This window comes from Oncorhynchus gorbuscha, linkage group LG09 (genome assembly GCF_021184085.1).
Source record: "Oncorhynchus gorbuscha isolate QuinsamMale2020 ecotype Even-year linkage group LG09, OgorEven_v1.0, whole genome shotgun sequence".
NCBI lineage: Eukaryota > Metazoa > Chordata > Actinopteri > Salmoniformes > Salmonidae > Oncorhynchus > Oncorhynchus gorbuscha.
Window position 1 is genome coordinate 39054968 of NC_060181.1, and position 12579 is coordinate 39067546.

General features: G+C 43.9%; 2 protein-coding genes across 3 annotated transcripts; both read right to left on the reverse strand.

Annotated features, from left to right (window-relative positions):
* Positions 1–895: 895 nt before the first annotated feature.
* Positions 896–4525, reverse strand: LOC124043564. Its single transcript, XM_046362275.1, has 14 exons — positions 3925–4525; positions 3608–3723; positions 3453–3524; positions 3280–3363; positions 3009–3155; positions 2839–2919; positions 2565–2741; positions 2390–2439; positions 2201–2270; positions 2013–2099; positions 1816–1914; positions 1626–1706; positions 1432–1536; positions 896–1278 (listed from the first exon to the last, which is right to left on the reverse strand). Exons 1-14 carry the CDS (start codon positions 4082–4084, stop codon positions 1147–1149), a joined length of 1461 nt encoding a protein of 486 aa, XP_046218231.1. The 5' UTR covers positions 4085–4525; the 3' UTR covers positions 896–1146.
* Positions 4526–9390: 4865 nt separating this feature from the next.
* LOC124043565 lies at positions 9391–12579 on the reverse strand. 2 transcript variants are annotated; one of them, XM_046362276.1, is made up of 14 exons: positions 12241–12579; positions 11924–12039; positions 11769–11840; positions 11596–11679; positions 11325–11471; positions 11155–11235; positions 10881–11030; positions 10709–10755; positions 10520–10589; positions 10332–10418; positions 10135–10233; positions 9945–10025; positions 9751–9855; positions 9391–9591 (listed from the first exon to the last, which is right to left on the reverse strand). In XM_046362276.1, exons 1-14 carry the CDS (start codon positions 12398–12400, stop codon positions 9460–9462), a joined length of 1431 nt encoding a protein of 476 aa, XP_046218232.1. In that variant the 5' UTR covers positions 12401–12579; the 3' UTR covers positions 9391–9459. The 2 variants fall into 2 exon arrangements, with proteins under 2 accessions (XP_046218232.1, XP_046218233.1); XM_046362277.1 differs by lacking the exon at positions 10332–10418.

Sequence of the window (12579 nt, forward strand, 5' to 3'; positions counted from 1 at the left end):
AGTGGTCAGTATGCATGACTACACCCTCTCTCACATGAACTTCACCAACCACACTATGATCCAACTAGTGGTCAGTATACACTACTACACCCTCTCACAGGAACGCCACAAACCACACTTTGATCCAACTAGTGGTCAGTATGCATGACTACACCCTCTCACATGAACGATAACATTGGTTTCAGTGGGAAAGAAGGTAATTGGCTCAGACATTAATGGCAAACATGGCAAATTGAAAGTAAAATACCTATATTAACTGAGTCTACAATGGCAGACTCTGTGGTTGACTTTATACTATATGCCTGCTCTTTAAATGACAGACTGACCAGGTAAAACTATGATCCCTTATTGATGTCACTTGTTAAACCAACTTCAATTAGTGTAGATGAAGGAGACAGGTTAAAGAATGATGCTTCAGCATTGAGAAAATTGAGACATGGATTGTGTATGTGTGCCATTCAGAGGGTGATTGGGCAAGACTAAATATATAAGTGCCTTGGAACGGGGTATGGTAGTAGGTGTGTCAAGAATGGTCCACCACCCAAAGGACATTATACAAATTTGACACAACTGTGGGAAGGAGTCAACATGGGCCAGCATCCCTGTGAAACTCTTTTGACAGCTTGTAGAGTCAGTACAGTATCACACATCACAATACAATGCCATAAAGTGTGGGCCTGTAAATCAACTAAACGTTGTTTATTTCCAAATGCAAAGAATAAAGCATAATTGTTCATGTAATATTAGCCTCATAACTCCAGGAAGAGGAAGTAGTGATGAAATGATCAAGTCAATGAAAAAACAGAGACAAATGCAATTGAAATACTAGTTATTTTATTTAAAAATGTAAAATTCAGTGCAAAGTAATGTAGTGCATTAGTGTCTAGATCCCTGTCAGGTGGAAAAGTGTCACAAGAATCCTGTGGGGAGATAAAACAAGAGAATACATTAATTGAATGGGGTGTTAAGTAATCAAGGTTCAACGAAGCACTTCAAGTCCTCAAATCCTGAGAGAGAGAGAGAGAGAGAGAGAGAGAGAGAGAGAGAGAGAGAGAGAGAGAGAGAGAGAGAGAGAGAGAGAGATGGACGGACAGAGAGAGATGGACGGAGAGAGAGAGTGTGGCCTTTCAGATCTCTGCAGTAGGACTACATGCTGGCCATGAGGTTCTCCAGGTGGTACTCCAGGAGGCTGGAGAGCTCAGTGACCAAAGATTCTGGGTTAAAGTACCAGGCCAGCTGCTGCCCAAACATGTCATCTAGCAGAGCCATCAGCCCACCCTGAAGAGAACACCACACAACACATAGATAATGGCTCTGAGTTACTAGCTTACCAAGAGGAAAGAGACAAGGAGAGTTACTCCCTGTAAAATGTCATTGAAACCCTGTTATTCAGGTCAACTAGGAATAAGGAAGTAAACTATTGGCTCTTACATTGAGCAGCAGCAGGTATCTCTCAGCCTTTGGCTCAATGCTGGCAGCAGCGGGCAGGAAGGAGTACAGGAGAGTGTACAGACGCTCCATGAACCCACCAGGGTGCTAAAGGAAAAAGGAAGAGAGAAGAAAAATTGAAGTGAATTTACTAATAGAGAGACATCGAAAACATGTACCAGTGAGATGCTACTTACCACCATCAGGGACTTCTGAGCTGTCATCAACCCAAACAGCACCAGTTCAAAGAGGACATCTATCAGGTTAACATGATGGATCTAGGACAAGAAAATAGGAATGATTTCAAACAGATCAGATACTGTGATGTATAAAAGACATGCATGTGGAAGAACTGAAAGTGAGACATGAAAGAGTTAATGAACTCACCTTTGCCTCAGCCAGCTCCCTCTCAATGTCAATCTTCTTGGAGGGGTCACTCATGTAGTCCACAAAGTCATTATAGGCACAGATGAATTCGGCCTCGTCCTATCACAAAGCAAAGAGCATTGATGTTAGTGAACAGAACACATTTCCCACTGAGGACGCCCTCTTTCCCTTGAATGAATAATGAGTTAGTGAGCTACCATGTGGTGGGCCTGAACCAGTGTGCCCATTAGGACCTTTCCTGCCACAAACAGATGGTTCCTACCCAGGGTGGAACCAAGCAGTGTCTAGAGAAGAGGGAAGAGTTAGGGTGAGACACCCATCTTCCTCTAGGAGACAGACAGAACAAGAAGATACAGAGAGAAAAAATAAAAGTGGGTCCACTCACAGTGAAGGCCTGGCGCAGGGAGACGAGCCTCAGGGCGATGTCCTCCACTCTCTTGGTGGTAAGGTAGAGGCTGTGGGTGGGAGGGAATGGAGCATGTCAATCATTAGAGTCAATGGGGATACAGCATGGTGATAACTATCCTTCTGCATCTGACAAGCCCAGACTACACAGACATTTAGAGGAACTCACTTTAGCAGAGGAACCTCCCTCTCCTCAGGCAACAGGTCCTCCTCCCAGCCCTACAACAACAGAACAAACATTCAACATCAGTGACCAATGCAATGACATGACAAACAATGGGTCAATGGAAGAATCTTAATGCTACTAGTCAATAGAATGTGTAGCTGTGTGTCTAACATCTGACCTCATAGCAGTTGTGGCCCTCAGGCTCTGGCTCAGTGAACTGCTGATTGGTGGGCGTAGAGACGGAGGCAGCCTCCGACCCCCCCCGAGGAGGAGAGCAGCCCATCCAGCCCCATGTGGAGAGTGGCGTACACCACCGAGACATCAGTCTGCTGCTCCAAAAACACACACAACACACCTGTTTACCACACACACGTTATTAGAAAACAGAGCAGATCTAATAGAAAAATGGCCAGTAATTGGTATTGTATATACATAGGAAAACGTTTATTTACCTGGTAGCAGCCAAACGTCACGTCCACAGACGTCTCATGGCGGAGGTGAGACGCATACTGGGTCACCCTGCCAGCCACATACTGACAAAGAGAGACGATATGTTAAGGCCAAATGGAATAAGTGAAGAAAAGCCCAATCTAATACTATTTCAGTAGTATTTACATCTTACCTGGATCCAAGTGACGGACTGCACCATGGTGGCACAGTAGGGGATGCCCTCTGGACTAAGCCTGGCTGTCTCCTTGGAGATGGCCCACACCAGTTGAGTCTCCAGGCCTCGAACCCTACTCACATGGTGCATCCTCACCACCACCTGCTGTGGAGAGAAACGACAAGTAACATCAACAAAACAACATCAGCCATCGCTGCAACATATTTCCATCTTGATCACATGACTCTGACAATGTAGATTAGGACTAGATAGTTACAAAGACACATACCTGGGATCCCCCACGCATGTAGGTGATAATGGGGCTGATGAACTGGAAAGTTCTCCAGGCTTTAGCCACCGGACCGGCATTGTTCTGCACAAGAGGGGGGTGACATTACAGTACATTCAGGTTAGAAACAGCAAACATTGTAACGGTGATGTGACTGTGTGTGGTTCTCTTACCCTGATCACAACAGGCCCACAGTACAGGGGGCTGAACCTAATCGGTATCAGCTGCCAATTACCAGTGGCCTCCTAAAGCAGACAACAAAGATTTTCAGAATGAATATGTGGGATACTTTATAAACATAAAACCCAAAACGTTCAGAAAATTATACCTCAAGGATAGTCAGCACATCTGGCACATTCTTGAGGATGATAGCAGCATCCTGGACATGAAGGATAACTGGCAGCAGTGGCACATCCAACTGGACCTCATCCAGTACAGTTGATTCTAAAAGTAGGAACAGGAAAACAAACAATTATTAGGACATAAAATGTCACTCCTAATAAAAGTCCAAATGTGCATCGCTTAGCAACAATTATTAAAGTTAACGTTAGCTTGCAAGTCTTTATTACAGACATACACAACATTTCACAAATTACATTGTCAATGTTGAATGTGGTAAAATAAGAAGTTTGAAACTCCACGTACCCTCTTCGAAGTCGCTGTCCACCTCCCGACGATCGCGAACCCTGCAAAACGGAAAAAGACAACAAAAACAACCCATAAATGAATTTGAACAACCTGTCGACGCAGAAGGCTGCCGACGTCCTCGCACTCTCTCCGTCAATCTTGAAAAGCACCCAGGCATTTTCCAGTCGATGTTTCAATCTCAGGTCTCAAAAATCAGTCAAGTTTGTTGTTGTTGAACAGCAAATTGAAGTTGTTCTTGTTTTCGAACAGAAAACGTTCAATAGAACGCCGATATGTTCTAACGGTTAGATGTCTCATGGCAACACATATATTTGAAAATTGTTGTTTACTAAAGTGACAGCTGTGTTGCCATAGAAATGAGTTTGGAACTCCATGGTTACCATTAGAATCCTATACCATTCCTGGTCATCGTTCTAATTCCATTGATCCTATTTTGTCACCAGAGGCTTTCCTATGTTGTGTGTGTATAATATAAAACAAAAAGACCAAATGTTTTTAAGTCACTAGCTAGGTCAATGGCCCATTGAAATGTTTTGGCTTGTTTCATGGAGGTTGTTATTGTTGAACTTCTGAAAGTCTAGGCCAGTGGTTCTTAACCTGGGTTCGATCGAACACCAGGGGTTCGGTGAGTCAGTCTCAGGGGTTCGATGGAGGTCAAGACACACATCCGACTCATATGATTTGTGATGACACGCCCTGCTTGGCCATCATTGGCTGCAGGTGATCACGCTACAACGCTTGGCCTATCTGTGCTGCAGGGAATTTGGTGTGCCCAGTAGTCTACTTGTGACTGTCGTGATGGTATGTCTTGTGATTTCTTTCTTAATATTTGAATCCCTTCATACTTACTATGTCGAGCAAAAAAAGAAAGTGGTCGGACGAATATGTACAATATGGATTCACATGTATAACGGAACGTGATGGGAGTCAGCGTCCTAACTGCATGATTTGCAATGCCAAGTTGAGTAATTCTAGTCTAGGACCAGCAAAACTAAGAACACTTCCTTAAGCTGCATGGAGATGGAAAATACAAGAACACAACGCTCGCTGAATTCAAGGTGAAGAGAGCCAGATTCGATGTAAAAGCTACTCTGCCTGTTCTCGGCTTTGTACCCATCAACAAACTGACAGCATCGTACGAAGTTGCTTACCTGATCGCAAAGCAGGGCAAACCACACACCATTGGTGAAACACTCATAAAACCAGCTGTGTTGAAAATGGTGAATATATCATGCTGAGCAAAGAGGCTGAAGTTAAGTTATCCCAAATTCCTCTTTCAAATGACACCATCAGCGACAGAATAGAAGACATGAGCAAAGACATCTTGGCTCAAGTAGTTGCAGATCTGATTTCAAGCCCGGCAAAATTCTGCCTTCAACTCGACGAGACCACAGACGTTTCCAATCTAAGCCAGCTTGCTCTATTCGTGCACTATGTGAAAGACGACGTGATAAAGGAAGATTTTGTTTATTTTGCCTCTTACAACAACAACTAAGGCAGCCGATGTGAAGAAACTTGTGGATGACTTCTTCAAAGACAACAATCTTTCGTGGGTTTCTGCAGTTTGTTTGGACGGAGCTCCAATAATGCTGGAAAGAAAGTCTGGTTTTGGTGCGCTAGTGAAAGCCGATGCACCACACATCATTGTTACGCATTGGATTCAGCACAGGCATGCGTTGGCAACAAAAACCTTGCCTCCAAAACTAGCAGAAGTATTAAATATTGTAGTGGAATGTGTGAACTATGTGCCAACTAGTGCTCTGAGGCACCGCATCTTCAGTGAGCTGTGTAAAGAAATGGGCTCTGAATTCGAGGTACTTCTGTACCATTGTAATGTTCGGTGGTGTTCCGGGGACAGGTGCTGAATCGTGTTTTTGCCGTGCGTGTGGAATTAGCCCTGTTTTTGCAAAAGCACCAACATTGTCATGCAGATTGCTACAAAAATGAGTTCATTCTCATTTTAGCGTACATGGCTGATATCTTCGCAGCTCTCAATCATCTCAATCAAAAGATGCAGGGCGGTGGAGTCAACATCATCGAAGTGGAGGAAAACCTGAAGGCTTTTCAAAAAAGCTACCGTTATGGAAACGACGAACAGAGAACGATAACTTCGCAAACTTTCCCCTGCTGGACGACTGTGTAAGTAAGATCGAAGATGTATCTGGAATCGGAGACATTTCTGCACCTGCGGAACTGAAGCAAGCAATGGTCACACACTTAGATGAGCTTCCAAAGTCTCTCGACGGATACTTCCCTACAAGAGAGTCATATCCAGCATGGGTGAGACAGCCGTTCACGTTTAGTGTTGAGACAACAGATGTCAATGATGAATACCTCGATGAAATCATTGAAATTCAGCAGAGCCAGGTTCAACAGCAACTCTTTAGAACAACAACGCTTTCAACATTTTGGTGTCAACAAATGGTAACGTACCCTGTTATTGCTAAGAAAGCTCCTGAGATTTTCATACAACATATCTTTGCGAGCAATCCTTTGAGGATGCTGGACATAAACGAAGAAAAGGAACAGACTTTGTTGCGAAAAGGACATGAGAGTGGCACTTGCCAAGGTGAAGCCGTGCATTTCTGAACTGGTCTCTGAAAGGCAACAGCAGAAGTCACACTGGTTTGCAGTAAATATTCATTATTATGTTTTTGTTTTTGTGTGAAAATCATGTTTTGATGATTTTGTTCTTTGAACACAGTGATGTTGACGCACGGTTCATTTTGTGCACCAGTAAAATATATACCTATGTTTTGAATTTGAAAAAAAATCATAATTTATTTTTCCAATTAAGGGTTCGGTGAATGCGCATATGAAACTGGTGGGGTTCAGTACCTCCAAGGTTAAGAACCACTGGTCTAGGCTTTGGCTCAGTGGGCTATAAAGTCTTGTGGAGCACAGACAACCCGTGATAAAACATATTGACCACATTCAGACAAGGGGGGCGAAGCCACATCCCACTGAGGTAGGAGAGCACTGAAGCATCTGCATAATAATAATCCATACCTCTTTTATGAACAGGATATTATCATTGATAATATCAAAGTGTATGTATGAATAAGTCTGATTGACCTTTTTTCATGGCAGGTTCACCTTTTGAAGCCGGATGAGGTTCCCAAAGCGTGCTGCGCACCCACCAAGCTCAGTCCCATCTCTGTACTCTTCTACGACCACAACAACAATGTGATTAAATAAATAACAATATGATGCTAAAGAAGCATAGCAACATGGTGGTCAAGACCTGTGGATGCCTGTAACATCTGTGGTGGCCCATCTATTCTACATCATTTTAATAAACTTCACTTACCATTGTTCCAAAAGATACAAACAGGGTTGATAGCAATAATCTGGCAATATGCGGAAAAATAGTATGTATCTACACTGAACAAAAACATAAACGCAACATGCAACAATTTCAACGATTTTACTGAGTTATAGTTCCTATAAGGAAATTGGTTCATTAAAATACATTCTTTATGCCATAATCTATGGATTTCACATGACTGGGAATACAGATATGCATCTGTTGATCACAGATACCTTTTTAAATAAAGATAGGGTTTGTGGATCAGAAAACCAGTCAATATCTGGTGTGACCACCATTTGCCTCATACAGAGGGACACATCACCTTAGCATAGAGTTGATCAGGTTGTTGATTGAGGCCTGTGGAATGTTGTCCCGCTCCTCTTCGATGGTTTTGCGAAGTTGTTGGATATTGGCTGGAACTCATACCCAGTGTTGTGCACGTCGATCCCGAGCATCCCAATCATGCTCAATGGGTGAGATGTCTTGTGAGTCTTTGATGTGCACTACTTCTTCTCCAAGCTACAGATCACCACCACTACCATCCTCTACTTGACCATGATCATGGTGTTCATATTCTTCCTCAATGACAGTGGCACACTACGCAACGACAGTGGCATACTACGCAAGGCTAGACGGTAACAGGTTTTTTCAGAGGAACTCAAAACAGATACGGTGTATCCTGATTTTTACTTTACCAAACAGTACTGGAGCTTTTTGCAGACTTTGGCAGATTCATCGGCTGTTTCCGACCACCCCTCCCCATAGGAATTGAATCAGCCTTTTAATAAATGGAATTTGGTGGTGCTATAATACCGAGCCGAGCTTGTTGAAAATATTGATGATGCCAGGGATATTTTTGGTCTGTGTGCTCCTGAAGTGTTCTCTTTCATTTGTTTTGTTTTTAATGTATTTCTGGTACCCTCCTACCTGAGTGGAATGAGGCATGTGTGACATTTCACTGTTAAAATCATCCCAGTGGGGAGATGAAACACCTGTGTGTTGAAAAGTCACATGCTCTAAGTCAGGGGTATTCAATTCTTACTCTACGAGGTCCGGAGCCTGCTGGTTTTCTGTTCTACCTGATAATGAATTGGACACACTTGGTGTCCCAGGTCTAAATCAATCCCTGATTAGAGGGGAGCAATGGAAAAAATGCAGTCGAACTGGCTTCGAGGTCCAGAGTTCATTTTGAAGGATCTAAGTCATCTCTGCTCTACCAATGTGTTTTAATGGGCTGATGTGGGTAATACTAATACAGAGAACCCAACCCACTCAAGTGACGTACCCCTCCTAGGGATGGCATGGAAGAGCACTAGTAAGCCAGTGACTCAACCCCCAGAATCCCAGTGGAGAGGGGGCAGTTTGTCGCTCCAGTGCCTTGCCATTCACCTTCGCACCCCTGGGCCAGACTACACTCAATCATAGGACCTACTGAAGAGATGAGTTTTCAGTCGAGACTGAGTGTGCCTCTCTCACATGGATAGATCATTCCATAAAAAGATCTTTCCATAAAAAAATAGCTCTTTAGGAGAAAGCCCTGCCTCCAGCTGTTTGCTTAGAAATTCTAGGGACAATAAGGAGGCCTGCATCTTGTAACCATTAGTGTACATGTGGGTATGTACGGCAGGATCAAATCGGAGAGATAAGTAGGAGCAAGCCCATGTAATGCTTTGTAGGTTAGCAGTAAAATTATCCCAAGCCTTAACAGGAAGCCAATGTAGAGAGGCATAATTGTTCATGTAATATTAGCCTCATAACTCCAGGAAGAGGAAGTAGTGATGAAATGATCAAGTAAATGAAAAGACAGAGACAAATGCAATTGAAATACTAGTTATTTTATTTAAAAATGTAAAATTCAGTGCAAAGTAATGTAGTGCATTAGTGTCTAGATCCCTGTTAGGTGGCAAAGTGTCACAAGAATCCTGTGGGGAGAGAAAACAAGAGAATACATTAATTGAATGGGGTGTTAACTAATCAAGGTTCAACGAAGCACTTCAAGTCCTCAAATCCTGAGAGAGAGAGAGAGAGAGAGAGATATGGACAGAAAGAGAGAGAGAGAGAGATGGACGGACGGACTGAGAGGGAGAGAGAGAGATGGACGGACTGAGAGAGAGAGAGAGAGAGAGAGAGAGAGAGAGAGAGAGAGAGAGAGAGAGAGAGAGAGAGAGAGAGAGATGGACGGAGAGAGAGAGAGTGTGGCCTTTCAGATCTCTGCAGTAGGACTACATGCTGGCCATGAGGTTCTCCAGGTGGTACTCCAGGAGGCTGGAGAGCTCAGTGACCAGAGATTCTGGGTTAAAGTACCAGGCCAGCTGCTGCCCAAACATGTCATCAAGCAGAGCCATCAGCCCACCCTGAAGAGAACACCACACAACAGGTAGATAATGGCTCTGAGTTACAATCTTACCAAGAGGAAAGAGACAATGAGAGTTAATCCCTGTAAAATGTCATTGAAACCCTGTTATTCAGGAAAAAGTCAACTAGGAATAAGGAAGTCAACTCTTGACTCTTACATTGAGCAGCAGCAGGTATCTCTCAGCCTTTGGCTCAATGCTGGCAGCAGCGGGCAGGAAGGAGTACAGGAGAGTGTACAGACGCTCCATGAACCCACCAGGGTGCTAAAGGAAAAAGGAAGAGAGAAGAAAAATTGAAGTGAATTTGCTAATAGAGAAACATCGAAAACATGTACCAGTGAGATGCTACTTACCACCATCAGGGACTTCTGAGCTGTCATCAACCCAAACAGCACCAGTTCAAAGAGGACATCTATCAGGTTAACATGATGGATCTAGGACAAGAAAATAGGAATGATTTCAAACAGATCAGATACTGTGATGTATAAAAGACATGCATGTGGTAGAACTCAAAGTGAGACATGAAAGAGTTAATGAACTCACCTTTGCCTCAGCCAGCTCCCTCTCAATGTCAATCTTCTTGGAGGGGTCACTCAGGTAGTCCACAAAGTCATTATAGGCACAGATGAATTCGGCCTCGTCCTATCACAAAGCAAAGAGCATTGATGTTAGTGAACAGAACACATTTCCCACTGAGGACGCCCTCTTTCCCTTGAATGAGTAATGAGTTAGTGAGCTACCATGTGGTGGGCCTGAACCAGTGCGCCCATTAGGACCTTTCCTGCCACAAACAGATGGCTCCTGCCCAGGGTGGAACCAAGCAGTGTCTAGAGAAGAGGGAAGAGTTAGGGTGAGACACCCATCTTCCTCTAGGAGACAGACAGAACAAGAAGATACAGAGAGAAAAAATAAAAGTAGTTCCACTCACAGTGAAGGCCTGGCGCAGGGAGACGAGCCTCAGGGCGATGTCCTCCACTCTCTTGGTGGTAAGGTAGAGGCTGTGGGTGGGAGGGAATGGAGCATGTCAACCATTAGAGTCAATGGGGATACAGCATGGTGATGACTATCCTTCAGCATCTGACAAGCCCAGACTACACAGACATTTAGAGGAACTCACTTTAGCAGAGGAACCTCCCTCTCCTCAGGCAGCAGGTCCTCCCAGCCCTACAACAACAGAACAAACATTCAACATCAGTGACCAATGCAATGACATGACAAACAATGGGTCAATGGATGGATCTTAATGCTACTAGTCAATAGAATGTGTAGCTGCGTGTCTAACATCTGACCTCATAGCAGTTGTGGCCCTCAGGCTCTGGCTCAGTGAACTGCTGATTGGTGGGCGTAGAGACGGAGGCAGCCTCCGACCCCCCTGAGGAGGAGAGCAGCCCATCCAGCCCCATGTGGAGAGTGGCGTACACCACCGAGACATCAGTCTGCTGCTCCAAAAACACACACAACACACCTGTTTACCACACACACGTTATTAGAAAACAGAGCAGATCTAATAGAAAAATGCCCAGTAATTGGTATTGTATATACATAGGAAAAAGTTTTATTTACCTGGTAGCAGCCAAACGTCACATCCACAGACGTCTCGTGGCGGAGGTGAGACGCATACTGGTTCACCCTGCCAGCCACATACTGACAGAGAGAGACGACATGTTAAGGCCAAATGGAATAAGTGAAGAAAAGCCCAATCTAATACTATTTCAGTAGTATTTACATCTTACCTGGATCCAAGTGACGGACTGCACCTTGGTGGCACAGTAGGGGATGCCCTCTGGACTAAGCCTGGCTGTCTCCTTGGAGATGGCCCACACCAGTTGAGTCTCCAGGCCTCGAACCCTACTCACATGGTGCATCCTCACCACCACCTGCTGTGGAGAGAAACGACAAGTAACATCAACAAAACAACATCAGCCATCGCTGCAACATATTTCCATCTTGATCACATGACTTTGACAATGTAGATTAGGACTAGATAGTTACAAAGACACATACCTGGGATCCCCCACGCATGTAGGTGATAATGGGGCTGATGAACTGGAAAGTTCTCCAGGCTTTAGCCACCGGACCGGCATTGTTCTGCACAAGAGGGGGGTGACATTACAGTACATTCAGGTTAGAAACAGCAAACATTGTAACGGTGATGTGACTGTGTGTGGTTCTCTTACCCTGATCACAACAGGCCCACAGTACAGGGGGCTGAACCTAATCGGTATCAGCTGCCAATTACCAGTGGCCTCCTAAAGCAGACAACAAATATTTTCAGAATGAATATGTGGGATACTTTATAAACATAAAACCCAAAACGTTCAGAAAATTATACCTCAAGGATAGTCAGCACATCTGGCACATTCTTGAGGATGATAGCAGCATCCTGGACATGAAGGATAACTGGCAGCAGTGGCACATCCAACTGGACCTCATCCAGTACAGTTGATTCTAAAAGTAGGAAAAGGAAAACAAACAATTATTAGGACATAAAATGTCACTCCTAATAAAAGTCCAAATGTGCATCGCTTAGCAACAATTATTAAAGTTAACGTTAGCTTGCAAGTCTTTATTACAGACATACACACCATTTCACAAATTACATTGTCAATGTTGAATGTGGTAAAATAAGAAGTTTAAAACTCCACGTACCCTCTTCGAAGTCGCTGTCCACCTCCCGACGATCGCGAACCCTGCAAAACGGAAAAAGACAACAAAAACAACCCATAAATGAATTTGAACAACCTGTCGACGCAGAAGGCTGCCGACGTCCTCGCACTCTCTCCGTCAATCTTGAAAAGCACCCAGGCATTTTCCAGTCGATGTTTCAATCTCAGGTCTCAAAAATCAGTCAAGTTTGTTGTTGTTGAACAGCAAATTGAAGTTGTTCTTGTTTTCGAACAGAAAACGTTCAATAGAACGCCGATATGTTCTAACGGTTAGATGTCTCATGGCAACACATATATTTGAAAATTGTTGTTTACTAAACTG

Coding starts and splice junctions, on each gene's coding strand:
- LOC124043564 (XM_046362275.1), bottom strand. CDS start 4,084: ATGCCTGGGTGCTTTTCAAGATTGACGGAGAGAGTGCGAGGACGTCGG. Junction 3,724..3,924: donor GGACAGCGACTTCGAAGAGG/GTACGTGGAGTT, acceptor TCCTACTTTTAG/AATCAACTGTACTGGATGAG. Junction 1,707..1,815: donor GGGAGCTGGCTGAGGCAAAG/GTGAGTTCATTA, acceptor TTCTTGTCCTAG/ATCCATCATGTTAACCTGAT.
- LOC124043565 (XM_046362276.1), bottom strand. CDS start 12,400: ATGCCTGGGTGCTTTTCAAGATTGACGGAGAGAGTGCGAGGACGTCGG. Junction 12,040..12,240: donor GGACAGCGACTTCGAAGAGG/GTACGTGGAGTT, acceptor TCCTACTTTTAG/AATCAACTGTACTGGATGAG. Junction 10,234..10,331: donor TGGTTCAGGCCCACCACATG/GTAGCTCACTAA, acceptor GCTTTGTGATAG/GACGAGGCCGAATTCATCTG.